Below are 14,360 nucleotides of genomic sequence, written 5' to 3'. Positions count from 1 at the left end.
CTTCCCACAGCAGTCGCTTCTGATTTGAGCTCACAGGCCGTGTAACCGGGACTTGGCTCATCTTGACTGAGTTTGCCCACTGGTTTGGGACTTGGCTAGCTGTGGGTCTTCACAAGCTGCTCTGGGCCCTGGGTCATCTCATCGCGTGTCCCTAGCAGGACACTTCGAACCTGATCTTGTGATATCAGCGGCATCCCTTCTCCCCTGGCCTGGATGTGCCAGGTGGAGATGCCGACTCGGCCTGGCTGTGACAGCAGTGCAGGCCTGTGGGAAGGAGGCCTGGAGCAGGACCCAAGGAGGACCCAGGACCCATGGGCTGATTCTCGCGGTGGATTTTAGATCTGCCCACCTTGCTGAGTATGCAATGTTGAGTCCAGTGCATTTACCAGTGCCAGGTCTGTTCTCATCACACCCTCCTGCCCACTCCCCTACAACAGCATCAGGGGGCAGCAGAGACAGGAGCCAGAAGTCTTGGTTTCAAATTCCAGCTCTGAATGCCAGGGAGCCCGGTAAGCGAAAACCTCAGCAACCAGCACCCAAGGTCAAGAACAAGGCACTCTCATGCCTGTGTTCTAGCCCAGGCCACAACAGCCACAGTGCGCACACATGTGACAAGCCATTGGTGTTGACCTGGCTGGAAACGGCACCACTCGGAGTCGAGGCTGCCATGGCTCAGGCACCTGCTGGCTAGGCTCAGGACCGGGGGTCCTTGGCGGTGAAAGACAGCTCCGGAGGCCATGCTTAAACACTCCAACTCAGAACCAGGTATTTGTCTGCTCTTTCCCTGGCCAGCCTTCCCACCTGTCCCACACAGGGATAGCCTAGGCACTGTATTCAGTACCTACGGAGCACCTAAGAACAAGTCAAGGGGTGTGTGTGTGTGTGTGTGTGTGTGTGTGTGTGTGTGTGTCCCTGCTGCTCGTGTGGGAGACCCAGCTGGCTCCCTGGGCTCCTGGATTTGGCCTGGTCCTGTGCTTGAGTGGAGAGTGAACCAGTGGGTGAAAAATATCTCTCATACTCTACCTTTCAAATAAAAATAAGTAAATCAAGCTTTTTTAAAAAGTTGAAAGAAGTCAAATTGTGTGTTTCCCAATTCAGTAGGCACATGGATGGGGACCAGCCACCCTCCCCACACACACCATGAAGACCCTCCAAAAGGGTGTCGGGCAGCCTCGATTCACAGTGCGGGGGAGCAGGGAAGCCTCTCATGTTGTCACAGGGCAGCAGAAACCCAGCCCAGGGGGCAGCCAGGGGTCACCTATACTCACATGGCACTGGGGACTGGGGAGCGCCACCGTTTTTTTCTAGTGCTTTTGTTTTTAATGGTCTTTGGTTCCACATGCAGGTGCTGGAAGACGGAGGCCTCTAGGGGTTTGAAGGCTGCAGAAGGAGGGTAGATGGGCAGGAAAGGAAATAGGGGGTCGCTGCGCTCCAGGCGGAGACCGCTGCCAGCCTTCCCTTCGCCCGCGGGTTTCTCGTCTGCTCCCTGACGCCGGGCGGGCAGCGCCACCTGCTGGCACAAAGCTCGAAGTTGTCAAAGCAGGGTGGAGGGCAGCATCCCTCCTCTCTCAGGCTTTGCAGAGTGGGTCCGGACAGGGCCCAAGTCACAGCATCCAAAACGATGGAGAAATAGCTACAGCTCTTACACTCTTGCAACTTGGGCCAGCTAAAACACTAAAAAAGTTTTTTTTGATACAGAAATAGCCATGTACAAAAAAATCACTTGCTAATGTATTGCCACAATGTGGCCTGAAATGGAAACTGGTTAAAAATGCGTTAGGGCAGGTGCTGTGGCAAAGAGCGCTAAGCCATTGCGTGGGACATCAGCATCCCATACAGGAGTGCCTGGCTCGGAGTCCAGGGTACTCCACTTCCAAGCCAACTTCCTGCTCATCCATCCGGAGAGGCAGTGGAAGATGGCTCCTGCGTTTGGGTCTCTGCCACCCACAGGAAAGACCCAGACGAGGTCTGGCTCGGCTCCTGGCCCAGCCCTGGCTGTTGGGAGCACTGGGGACTAAATAAGACAGCAAAAAATCTCTCGGTTTCTGTGTATGTGTGTATGTTTCTCTCTGTGGCTCTTTTACGTAGGTGAAAATAAATATTTTAAACAATAATTATGCATTAGGATGCAATGCAGCAAGCAAAAACAACATATATCAGGGTATTGTGTAATTTCATGGAAAAGCATGTTACGAAAAAAAAAAAAAACTGCATGGATTTGAAAATGGTTGTCACCAAAATAAACTTACCTTTCAGGTCCATTTCCAGTGAGCTTTCTGGAGTCCCCCTGTAGGTCGGTGGGTGGGGAGCTGCCCCCCCAGGTCACACACATCCTGCGCAGGAGGGCCCATAGGAACTCTGAATGGGGGAGTCCTCTGGGGATGGCCAAGAAGCTGTGTGACTTTGGTGATGCTACAACCGTCTTATCACCACGAGGAGGGAGTTTTTGAGAGGAAAGGCAAGATAGGAGAGCAGAAGTGAGAGGGAGAAACCGAAGGTGAGAGGGATTCCCCCCGCCCCCAGGGCCAAGAAAGTCCCTGGAGCCAACCCGGCGGGAAGTTAGTCTGCATCTGGGCTTTTCATCTTTTTTAAAAAAAGCTTATTAATGAAGTTATTTTTTGTTGCTTATTATTATTATTATTATTTTTTTAATTTTTTTTTTTTGGCAACGCACAGTGTTGGGAGGGGAGGCAGAGACAGAGACCTTCCATCTGTCGGTTCAGTCTCCAGGTATCCGCAAAAGCCAAGGACTGGCCAGACGAAAGCCAGAAGCCAGAAACCTCAGCCAAACCTGCCACAGGTGTGGCAGGGACCCAAGTGCTTGTGCCAACATCTGCCGCTTCCTGGCGCAGTGGCAGGAAGCTAGATCGGAAATGGAGGCAGGCTATCATCTACCCCTTGATATTTCAGATAGTAAAGTCCTGCCTCACCAGGTAACTTGAGTTTTTGATGCTTAGAAACAAGAGTCTTCATGACCCAAACACCAGTTCCCTGGCTCCTTCACTTAGCATGGCAAGGATGTGTGTGGCAAGGCTCGCCCCACCCCGCCCCGGGAGCCCCTTCACTCCACCAGCACAGCCTGGGTGACACACCTAGGCAGGTGAAACCTGGGCCTGTCCCCTTTCAGGTGCACACTGAGCCTGAGCCCTGAGGGAGATGAGGGTCTTGCCTGATGATGGCCATGCCCCAGCTCCCCCTCCCCACATCTGTGCCAGGCTCCTCACAAACTCTGAGAGACCTCCTTGTGCCATCAGGCCAATGCCTTCTTGCAGGCTGTGCTTGGGATTCGGACATCACCTCCCTGAGGACAGGGCCACTGCTGTGTTCTCAGAGGGGCTCGGTTACAGCATGAGAGCCTCTGACACTGCCGATGGAGAAGATGAGAATGGAGGGCCAGTGAGGGAGTGGGGAGGGGCTTCTAGGGTGGAATGGGAAGGCAGGGCTTGATGCATGCAATGACACACATCCCCTCCCCCCACACACACACTAGAGGTCACGGGCAAGTTCAGCCTTTAACAATAGCTCTCTGCCCCAGCATTTCCTTCCCTTGGGAGGTCTTCTCTGATGCCAGAGTGTGGAGCCTGGGGTCAGATCCTGAGCCCTGCCCACTACGTGGTGGTGGCGGGGAGAGTGATGTTGAGAGCCGAGATGGGTACTCCAAGTCAAAACCACACGAAACAACCCAGGGCTGAGGGACTTGGGAGAGCAGGGTCACAGGGACCCATCTCTGGTGTGCCTCCTTGAGACCCCAGGTGGCTTGGACAAGCACAGGCCACCCTGGGTGATGGGAACCTGCCTGCAGTATTAGCCCTGCCTGGGACTCGTGAGAAACGCAGAACCTCAGGCCCACTCAGGAGTTGCATGGTCTGGATCCACATGTTTCCAAGATTCCTGCCCCCCACCCCGCTCCACTGCTCACAGCAGGGAACTGCTCCCCATAGTCCTTCAAGCAAAGGAAGGAAGGAAGGCCTGTACTGGCCTGACTTGAAGGCACCCCCGTCAGTCCGCTGTCTTGGCTCCCTCCCCATCCAGTCCCTCTTGCACTAGGGCCCAAGCCCTACACCCAGGAGCCCTGGGTGGCATCGATGGAGAATTGTGTGCTTTGGTTGTATTCTCCCACCCTTTGGGAGGCAGCACACCCCTCTGACCCCTGGAGGGTGAGTCGGGGAGGCTGCTCTTGAGGGGCTGCCAGTGGGCTTCTCTTTCGCTGGCTTGGGTCCACATGCTAAGATGGAAGAGCCAGACTCATTGGGCTAACGGCAGGAGCATCCGTCAGCAATGCAGGGTCTGCAGGAACCCAAGGATCTGCCTCTGGATGCCTGCGGAGAGCTGCCTGCTGGGAAGGAAATATGGTTGGTCTACAGTGTCTTTTCCAGCCTTCCACAAAAACACAGTGAGATCACACTATGCTATAAGGAGTTCTTTGGATTTATTTATTTTGATTGGAAAGGCAGATCAGATTTATGCAGAGAGGAAGAGATAAAGATCTTCCCACCCGCTGGTTCACTCCTTAAATGGCTGTGACGGTGGGACCTGAGCTGATCAAGGAGCTAGGAGCCAGGAGCCAGGAGCCAGGAGCCAGGAGCTTCTTCTGGGTCTCCCACGCAGGTGCAGGATTCTAAAGCCTTGCTCCATCCTCCACTGCTTCCCCAGGTCATAAACAGGGGAGGGAAAGGAAGCAGCTGGCACAGAAACCAGTACCTGTATGGGATCCTGGTGCTTGCAAAGGGAAGATTTAGCCACTGAGCTATCGTGCTGAGCTTCAAAGAGTTCTTTATGAAATAGAATTTTTTTCTGTGAACCATGTATTTATTTGAAAGTAGAAGAGATGGGGATGGATGGCATGAGAGGGAGAAGAGAGGGAGGGAGAGAGGGAAGGAGGGAGGGAGAGAGAGAATATGCATCTTGCATTTGCTGGTTCACTCTCCAAATGCCCAAATGCCGGTAACAGCCAGCGCTGGGCCTGATGGAAGCCAAGAGCCTGGAACTCTATCCAGGTCTCCCAGCTGCGTGGCAGTATCTGAGCCATCACCGGCTGTCTCCCGGGCATCAGCGGAGAGCTGGGATTCCGGAGTATAGCCAGCACTGGAGCCCAGACACTCCCACATGGGCAGCAGGCGTCCCATTTGATGCTTGTGCCAAATGGCCCATTCCACTGTCGCAAGTTTCAGCAGCCGCATTTGTGGTCTGAGGTGAGGGTACACGAGGCACGGGCGGGGTGCCTTCCCCCGAGCCTCTGCACCACCTCTGTTCTCGTGTATACGGGGGAACTGGAGGTGCACAGGAGGAGCCTGTGTGGAGCTCTGGTGCAACCTGGCCTGTGGCTGAGGCGGCTCAGTACAGATACTCCCTCACCGTGAGCTCCTTGAGCGTGAGCCCCCGGGGCGCCGGCTTGCGCAGCTGGCTCTCTTCCAGACGCCCCTGCAGCGCCACGAAGTCCTTGCCCAGCGCATAGGCCAGGCGCACCATGGCGTCGAGCAGTGGAGCGTAGTAGCGGTGGCCCTCGCGCGCCTGCAGGCACTGCAGCGCGCGCTCGCCGGCGGCGAAGGCGTCGGCCGGCCGCTCGAGCGCGCGCTGGCACACGAGCACGGCGCAGAGCGCGGGCACGGCGGCCGCCGGGCAGTGCGCCGTGAGCTTCTGCTGCAGCGGCAGCACGCGCGCCAGCAGCTCGAGCGCCTGTGCGTAGCGGCCCGCGCGCACGCAGCCGAACGCCTCGCGCAGCTCGGGTCGCGTCAGGAAGTCCAGGAACTCGCGCGAGCGGCGGACGGCGCGGATGGCGTAGAGCAGCCCCAGGTACTCCTTGAGCGCCTGCTTGCGCTCGCTGATCATCTCCTCTGTGAAGTTGCCGGTCAGGCGCTTCCTGGGGAAGGCCACGTCCTCCAGCTCTTCCCGGAACGACTTCCTCAGGGCTTTCTGCAGCCTCTCGAAGTCCGAGTAGCGCCGCTCCAGCACGGCTTTGCTGCCGTCGAAGCTACCGGTCTGGATGACCACGATTTGGTACATCTAAGGGAGCAAGGGAGATGCTGTCGGCCCATGGCCAGCGCCTGGGCAGTCGGTCGGTGTCACCGCCCACGGAGCCTCCTTGACCGTGACACTGACCACTGGCAGCCCAGTCATGGCGTGTGTGAGGCTGGGCGGAGAGCCGCGGGGCGCCCAGCAGAGACCAGGGTCCCTCAAAGCTGGGCCTTGCTTTCTAAGCTGGACAAGTGTGGGTCACCTGGGAAGTTGGTTTCGGCTACTAGGAAGGTACTTCAAAAAGTTTGCGGGATCTGGAATTACAGGGCAAACCCTGTGGTGCAGTCAATCAAACCGTGTCTCACGACCCAGCATCTCTTAGGAACCCTTTTGGAGACCCAGCGACTCCACTGCCCATGCGCCTCCTGCTGATGGCTTGGGAAGGCAGCGGAGGGTGGCCAGTCCCTGGCTCCTGGTGTCTACCTGGCCCAGTTTCTGCTCTTAATGGCTACTTGGGGAGTGCGTCACAAAGTGAAAGATCTCTCAGTCGCTGTCACTCTAGCTTTCAAATGTAATAAAACAAATCTTAAGGGGGAAAAAAAAAGGTGGTGGTGGCAAGCATCTCTCTGTATCACTGCCTCTTTAGATACTACTAGATTTATGATCTGGGGTCAAGATGCCCTCGTCCCATATTATGGTGCCTGCAGTTGAGTCCCAAGTCCCCTGCAGGCTCCAGCTTCCTGCCGAGGTGCCTGCTCAAGTCCTTGGGTCCCTGCACCCACGTGGGAGACCCAGATGCAGTGCCTGGCTTTGGCCTGCCTGCTGTGGGCATTTGGGCATTGAACTAATGGACAGGAACTCTGTCTGCCCATCTCCCTTTCTTTCTCTCTGACTCTTAAAAAAGTAAAGTTTGTAAAAAAGGTGTTTGTTTTTACGCAAACATGTTTGAAATCCAGGCTTTTTAAACAGTATGTTCTTTCATGACCTTTGGGAGCACCCTTGTATGAATGGATTTTTTAAAATGTCTTGCACAAAAATTATCCTTTAATTCCTTTTTTACGCAAACTGTTTGAAGTATACCTTCATATGTAACTTATCCTGGCAATGATGTGGTAAGAAATTGCCCATCTTCCACTCTAGAGCCAGACTAGCTGGGTTAGCACTTGGGCCCTCACATTGTCTTGCTGTGTGGTCTTAGCTAGGCAGTCTAACCTCTCTGAGCCTTAGTCTTCTTATCCACAAAACAAAGATAGGAACAGTACTCAGGTCACTAGGTGAGGAGTGAGTTATTGCCCCATGGGTAGGTGGCACCTGCCAGTAGCTGCTGTCCTTGTTTTGGTGCAAGGGAAGCGATCAAGGATGGCTGAGGTTGGTCTTTGAGTGGTCTTTCACATCTCCCTGGCATAGGCTAGAATTCCATCTACCAAAGCCAGCAGCCCCCGGCATGGGACCCCAGGTGGGATTTTTTGTAGCTGCCATTAGCTTTCCTTCCACTTATTTTTATATTTGCTTTTTCTTTATGCCATGCCATCCTAGCTTCCACTTACGGTCTACTCTTTGAAACCATCTAAGTGTCTAAAAATGATACAACATCAAGAAAAAATAATATTCAGTGATCTACAGAGACTGACAAAATCAGTGAGTAAGGACTTAGATGAGTAACACCTGCTAATGTGGGATGATGCTGGTCTGTTTCCTACTGAGCATCGTGGTGCCTAGCCTGGGACCAGGTGTAGAAGCCAGCTGTTTGGTTATTTCTGCAGAAGAGCTCTGGGAGTTAGTGTGTGTGTGAGAGCCCACTTCACAGTGGGGAAGGCTGAGGCTGGGCTCTGCTGTTTTCCCATCTTGGCTTACCACGAACTTGGAGAGCCTTTTCTCCTCAATGCGAGCTGAAGCGATCTCAAAGAGCAGCTTGACAGGCTTCCAGCGGCATTTCTCGTTCTGCCAGTATTCCTGCAGCTCCCGTGTGGTCATGCTGGAGTTGGAGCTCGGGCTACAGTGGGTATCTGATCAGACAGGATTTGCTCTGGGTCAGTGCCCTTGCCAATCCAGGGTTGGGTGAGGTGGCTGGGTCTTTCTGGGACAGCACTGGATCTCTCTCTCTCTCTTTCTCCCCACCCTAATGTTTATGGATCCCATCAGAGCATCAGCCGGACACCTGTGCCCAATCATGCTACCTCTGCTGACCCCCAGCTGGCCCTGGCGTTGGGATTAGAACCCCTTGCTCATTCCTGCAGTCCTTTCCATGTCCATTTCAATCCCTTCCTCGGCTCTGTTTTCCATCCAGCTTGAGGGTTTGGTGTGTGCCTGTTTCCCCAGCAACCTGCACAGAGCCAGGAAGAGGGAGGCGTCCACTGGGCACTTCCTGGACAATCACAAGGAATGATTTATTCCAGGAGATGGTACTGTAGCTGGTCCCATCGGACGCTCATTGTTCTAGAACATTCTGCTGGCTTCTTCCCCCAAAGCAAGCATGACTAGCACCCTGGGGGCTTTCTCAGGGCCTAGCCCTGATCAAGAGCGTCCCCTGCTGGTGTAGGATAGAACTAGGTACAGCAGATGAGACAACTCTGTGTTGGATCCTGCACAGGCTGTTGGGACAGAGGCCCAGCAGTCCACCTGTTTGCTGATGTTCTGTCCTGTTTGCTGATGTTCTGTCCACCTGCTTGGTTTACTGAACTCCTACCACGTATCTGGGATCTTCCCCCAGAGAGCCAGCCTGCCGTACTCCTTGGCTTCATACCTATCCTGGGTAACCAAGGTTAAGAGAGCTGTATCTGTTGAAGCCACACCACAGGTGAACTTCAGATGACTTCAGATCTCTCCCCTCCCCTGCCCCCCTCACCCCATCGAGCCATATGCCTCAAGCCCACCTGCATGCCCTTTGGGTCCTGGACGCGGGAGGTCTGGACCTGTGGCTGCTGCTTCCTGCTCAGGCCTTGCTGCACACTGGCTGTTAGGTTCTGTCTGAGGGCTCCCAGAGAGTTCGGGACTTGCCATGCTGCCGGGCTGCCAGGGAGACCAGAGAGAGAATGGTAAGTGCCGCTCGTGTTGGGGTGACTGCTGGCTGCTGGGGTGCTGAAGATGCCTGCTGCCAACCAGAAGGGAAGGAGTACAGTCCCACTGCTGTGCCCTGCCAGGCTCCTTGCCACAACAGAGGCCACATGCCAACCTGGGGCTGCCCCTGGCCAGCCAGGCCACTTTGAGGCAGAGCAGGGCCTCCTGCTGTGGCTCTGACCCTGGCATTACTTCATTACTCTGAGTGTTGAGTGAGGCAATTCCAAGTACTGCTTTTGTGAGGACATGAAAGAGAGGTGCTGGCTTGCCCAGGTCACAGCCAGGCTTACGTTATATGTGCAAATAAAGCTCTGTGTTTAGAGATACATGCATATACCACCTATCCATTGGATCTGTCCCATCTCTATCCCTGCCTGTCACACCTGTCATCTATATCATACCATCTGTATATGACATATGTATGTCATCTGTTTTATCCGTATCTTATCCAACGCACCTACCTATCATCTATCTATATTTATCACACTATCCATTTATTCTTTCTCATCTATATATTTAATTGATCTCATCTATCTACCTATCATCTCAACTGTTATACTGATCATTTATCAATCGTATCATTGGCCATCTGCCTATATATCAGCTCGTTATTGATCTCATCTGTTTTATCTGGGTAATCTACCTGCCCAAAATGTCTGTCTGTCAGTTGTCTGTATTTCCTGATGACTCCTACACTCACTGCACACTCACCTGGCCCCCTCATACCCTCCTCCACATTGACATCTATCCACGGATAGATAGACCAGCCCTGCATTTGTCGCCTGTTTATGTAGCGTGCTGGTGAACACATTTGGTTTGTTGTCTGCTCACTTTGTCTGCTCACCGCCTGTGTTCATATCTGTTTTATGATGGAGGAATGGAGGCTGAAGTTGAATTCTGGTCTATTGGGGTGCTGGTTCTAGGTCTGAACCTCTAGGGTGACTGAACTCCTGCTGCCTCAACACCACTCCCTCTGTGTCCCTTGGTGGACGGTTGCACAGCCTGTGCCCCATTGCAGGGGGAGAACCTGGCTGGGGAGAGGTGAGGTCAGCCAGGGCCTGCGGTCCATCTTTGGTGGGCAGCTCTTGCTGTGTCAGATGAAAACAAGCTTGGGGCAGTCTCTAGGTGGTCTTGTGCAGCTGTCCAGGGGTGACGCCCGAGGGCCTTTCCATCCATCTTCCCCTTTCCTGCTCAGACGAACAGGGGCAGAGTGGGGGCCCAGCTGGCCAGGGCTGCGTGGGCTTGAGCACATTCTGGGCCTCTCAGTCCTTGCTGACCCAGCATGGGTCCTTAGTCACATGACTTCCTGTCTCTGTGGCTGGCCAGTGTGCCCACAACCCTGTCCCTCTGACCAGAGATCATTCCTATAAGTGGCCAGGCCAGAGGCAGGTAGACCACAAACTCTCCTATCTAATGGGCTCTTGGTGTGGGGGATTCTCAGATCCTGGTGTTTCCTGTGTGTACTGTGTAGCACCTGCTCCATCATTAGCTCGTCCGTGGGTACCAAGGCCTCGATGGCCCCGGCCCTTCCAGCTCTGCTTCCTGAGTGTATAAGAAACAGGGAGCTGTTTGATGGAGGCCGTGGAGCACCCCATAAATGATCCCCTGACTGGTCACTCCTAGGAAGACCTGGACTGAGAACAACACTAACTGTAGCAGCCACAGGCAGCTCCCCTGGGTTTTCTCTTGTGGGTCTGGCTGGGACCCACCCACTTAGAAAGGAGAGGAGGGAGTCATGACATAGTAAGTAGGAGGGATTTGGGGCAGCTTACCATCCCTCTCTTGGCCTCAATTTCCTCATCTGAAAAATGGGAAAGCAGCTCTGGGGATAGCCATACTGGAAGTCTGTGGGCCTTTCCCTCCGTAGCCTCTGTGGCCAAGACCTCCAAGCTTGGCACAAAACACCACAAAGGCCCATTCTATTAGTGTAGAGCCTACACTTGACTCTGGCCACAGAGTAGCTTTCTAGCTTTCCCACCCTGGCCTGTGTAAATGGAGTCCTTCTTCTCATCTCACCTGGCCACCCCTTCTCCCTCCAAAGGACATGCACCTGGGACCACTGGTCAGTCCTTGCTTGTGCAAGTTCCCCAGGGCACCACTCTGTGAGAAACACACAGGGGTGTTGGCATCCAGATGAGAGCAGGTCAGGACTTATCCTCAGGGACCAGCTTCCAGCAGGATGGAATGACCTTGACCTGCATCTTGTGTGGGAAGATCCCAGGACACTGGCTATGCCACCACCTCTAGCTAGGGAAGAGGTGGGTGCTGCTGGACTCCCGGGTGCTCATCTGTGCAGTCTGGCCAAGGGCACAGGCTCCCAAATGTGAGTGTACATCAGAATCACCTGTGAGGTGGTGGGAGAGGGGGCTGGGGCTGAGGGTGCCAGGGCAGAGGTCCTGGCTCGCAGCACCCGTGTGCGAGTGGTGTGAGAGTCCCATGTGACAGGTTGGAGAGGGTCCTGGAGTCCATATTGGTGCAAGTTCCCCAGGGCACCACTCTGTGAGAAACACAGGGGTGCTGGCATCCAGGTGAGAGCGGGCCAAGGGCTGGCCCCGGATTCTGCCAGGGTGTGCTACTGAGGACCCTCCCCCAGAGACTTGCCCCTAGAGATTGTCCCCGGTCTTCCCTGTCCCTTCGGGCCTCAAACAGGCCACAGTGGGCAAAGGTCAACCCGGTTGGGGCTCCAACACTGACCTGAGGCCCTGTGTGGGTCCAGTGGTCCAGGGTGGGCATCACATGGTGCTTTCAGCTCTCCGTTCCCGGCAGTCAGTTAAGTGGCTGCCAGCTTGATTCAGTTCCCTGTTTGAAAACAGGAAATAGACTGTATGTTGAGTGCTTTATTGTCCCAGCTCATTGGCTGGTGAGCCGGAAGCCCACTGACTGACAGCCAGCCCTGGGCGCGGGGGTGGGAGCGTCTAGCTGGGCCTCCATTTCCCTGTTTGCTTTGCCCTTGTGGTCCCTGGCGGCACTCTCCCGCCTTTGCCTTGTGGCTCTGGGCCACACCCACTGTCCTTGGCCACCCTCTGTTGCTGCAACACGATGCCTCCCACTGGTCACTGGTAAAGAAGGGAAGTTGGCTTGCCTCACAGTTCCAGAGGCTGGGAATCCAAGAGTGACGTCACATGAAGATTGCTGCATCACCTGGGTGGGGAGCAAGCAAGTGCGTGTGATAAGAGGGGGGCCGTGCTGGTCACCCACCTGATCCATCTCTGTGAGAATGAACCCACTCCTTCCGTAGCCACATTGACTCATCTCAAGGGCCTTGTCCTTCTACCAGGTACCTCCCATGAGCCCTAACCCTCCAGCATCATCTCCTTGAAGACCGAGCTCCCAGTGTAGGGGTACACTGCTAAACCCTAGCTCCCCCAGGGCTCCTGTTTGAGCTCAGTGGGAGGGGGCCCCGCAGGTCCCAGTAACAGATGGACTCACTGAGGCTGAGAGCAGGATGCTGGTAGAATGCAGAGCCAGTGCTGAACAAAAAGCAGGCCGAGGGGGAGGTGCCACAGTTCTGTCTTCCTGGTGCCTTTTCTTGGGCAAAACTGCATCGACAACAGCCAACGGAAGCTCTAGATGCTAAACCCCTGGGCAGTGGCATGGCTCGCGGCCTCCAGTACTTAGGACCTCGAGGGAACAACCACAACAAAACACAGCCTTGATGCCCCCCTGCTGCCCAGAAGCATACAAGGTGTCTCTCCCAGCCATGATGTCCTTTCTCTTCAATTTCAGAGGCAAGTGTGTGCTTTTCCTCATAGATATTCCATCTGTGGTTAGATCCCAGTAACAGAGCTTCATTAGATGCATTCTGCAATTCTCTGTACGTGGAACCCTGCATCCCCTGTGTACAGCCGCTTCGGACTCTGGTTCCTGTCATTGTGTCTGTGCTGATGTCGCCTCACAGCACTGTTGGAATGTGTCACCATTTGGCCTTTTCTGGGTCTGATGAGATGATGGATCCGGGTCGTGTCTGGGATGAGCGTCCCGATACACACCACTGGGAGTGTCCTCTGTGATCAGTGCCTCTGTATTTATCTGAAGTGAAGTGTCTGGGTCTGGGTAGATGATGCCCCACCCTTTTGCAGGGTGGCTGGCCATCCGTGTCCCTGCCAGCAGTGCAGGAGGGCTCCAGGTGCCCCCTCATCTGTGCCTGCACTTGATATGGTCAGTATGCTTCATCCTGACACCTTCCTCACGGACTGTCGGTTCAAGCCCATTGCTTATTTGTGAGTGGATTTTGCAGGTGGTTGTGGGTATCCTTCGCATGCTCATTTAGGTAGATGTGCTTCTCAGTGTCTTTCTCCCCTCTGTGCTTTGCATTCACACTCTCGTAACAGAGTCCTGTGATCGGTAGACATCACCAGCTGTATTCAACCATCCCCACCTTTCCCTCACAGCCAGGGTCTGCCTTGAGGTCACAGAGAGTTCTTTATTCACCGCTCGATGGAATCACAGGTGATGGTAAGGCTTCAGGTGCGTTGGGATGTCCACAGCCTTTAGAACAATGCTGCTCTGGGCTGTGCAATGGCTGTGTGATTCTGAAACCTTTCTGAGTTGGGTCCCTGGAGCGCACCTCTTCACTTGCCAGCCTGCGCACTTCTCTGTAGAGCCGTCTGTGTCCTTGAGGACCTGCACCTGGGATGTGTGGGGGCAGAGCTCAAGGGGACCCCCAGGAGCAGTGTGTGGCTCTGGTTGCCCAAGTGTGCACAGGTCACACTTCATTTCTCTCTGGTTCAGCAGAGGGCTGGTGTGAGGTGGAGATGAAGGGCTTTCTCCCCTCCCCTCCCCTCCCCTCCCCTGCTCCCACTCACTCCTCTCCCTTCCCCTCCCCCAGGCTGGAGGCCTGTAGCTTTCCAGTTTCTTGGCCCAAGTCCTGCAAGGTGGAAGAAGCCAGCACCGACTCTGAGCCCTTTCCCTCCAGCCCCACAGGCCTGTCACCCAGCAGTCAGTGACCACAAGGGAAGAGTGTGTGGGAGCCACTACTTCCTCTTCTGGGGGGAGAAGATAGTCTCTGGAAAGCCCCTGTGTGGAGGTGGGAGCCTGGTCTGTGTGTGAAGGTCTCGGCTGGGCCGGGGTGCCCAGCAGGCTGCATGGCTGCCACTGGTGGTTCTTATCCCCCTGGCACAGAGTGCTGAGTGGCAAGGGCTGAGTCTCGCTCGGTTCATCCTGCTCTGCCTAATGCAGTGGCACAGACTTTGGACTGGATGACTTCTACAGCTCAGAGCCTGGGGAGTCACGAAGGTCAAGGTGCTGGCTGAGTCAGTGTGGGGTGAGGACTCCCTGGTGTGCAGATGGCTGGCTACTTGTAGCCTCACATGGCAGAGAGATGCCAGAGATCTCTTAGGCAGTGTTGT

At 54.8% G+C, this 14,360-nt stretch overlaps 1 protein-coding gene across 1 annotated transcript; it reads right to left on the bottom strand.

The window, feature by feature from the left end:
* Positions 1-5,010: 5,010 nt before the first annotated feature.
* On the bottom strand, positions 5,011-11,844 carry SNX20 (sorting nexin 20). The gene is made up of 4 exons (XM_040982728.1): positions 11,707-11,844; positions 8,829-8,964; positions 7,810-7,961; positions 5,011-6,003 (listed from the first exon to the last, which is right to left on the bottom strand). Exons 1-4 carry the CDS (start codon positions 11,743-11,745, stop codon positions 5,335-5,337), a joined length of 996 nt encoding a protein of 331 aa, XP_040838662.1. The 5' UTR covers positions 11,746-11,844; the 3' UTR covers positions 5,011-5,334.
* Positions 11,845-14,360: the final 2,516 nt, after the last annotated feature.

The sequence above is a fragment of the Ochotona curzoniae genome, unplaced genomic scaffold, assembly GCF_017591425.1.
Source record: "Ochotona curzoniae isolate NIBS_2020 unplaced genomic scaffold, NIBS_Ocur_1.0 contig_3622, whole genome shotgun sequence".
NCBI lineage: Eukaryota > Metazoa > Chordata > Mammalia > Lagomorpha > Ochotonidae > Ochotona > Ochotona curzoniae.
The sequence above is the reverse complement of the archived record's forward strand: the minus strand, read 5'-3'. Positions and strand labels throughout refer to the sequence as shown.

What these genes read in the sequence shown, in the direction of transcription:
- SNX20 (XM_040982728.1), bottom strand. Translation starts at nt 11,745, where the DNA reads ATGCCCACCCTGGACCACTGGACCCACACAGGGCCTCAG. An exon ending in GGACCCACACAGGGCCTCAG is followed by an intron (nt 8,965 to 11,706) that starts GTCAGTGTTGGA and finishes TCTCCCTGGCAG; the next exon opens with CCCGGCAGCATGGCAAGTCC. An exon ending in AAAGGCTCTCCAAGTTCGTG is followed by an intron (nt 6,004 to 7,809) that starts GTAAGCCAAGAT and finishes TTGCTCCCTTAG; the next exon opens with ATGTACCAAATCGTGGTCAT.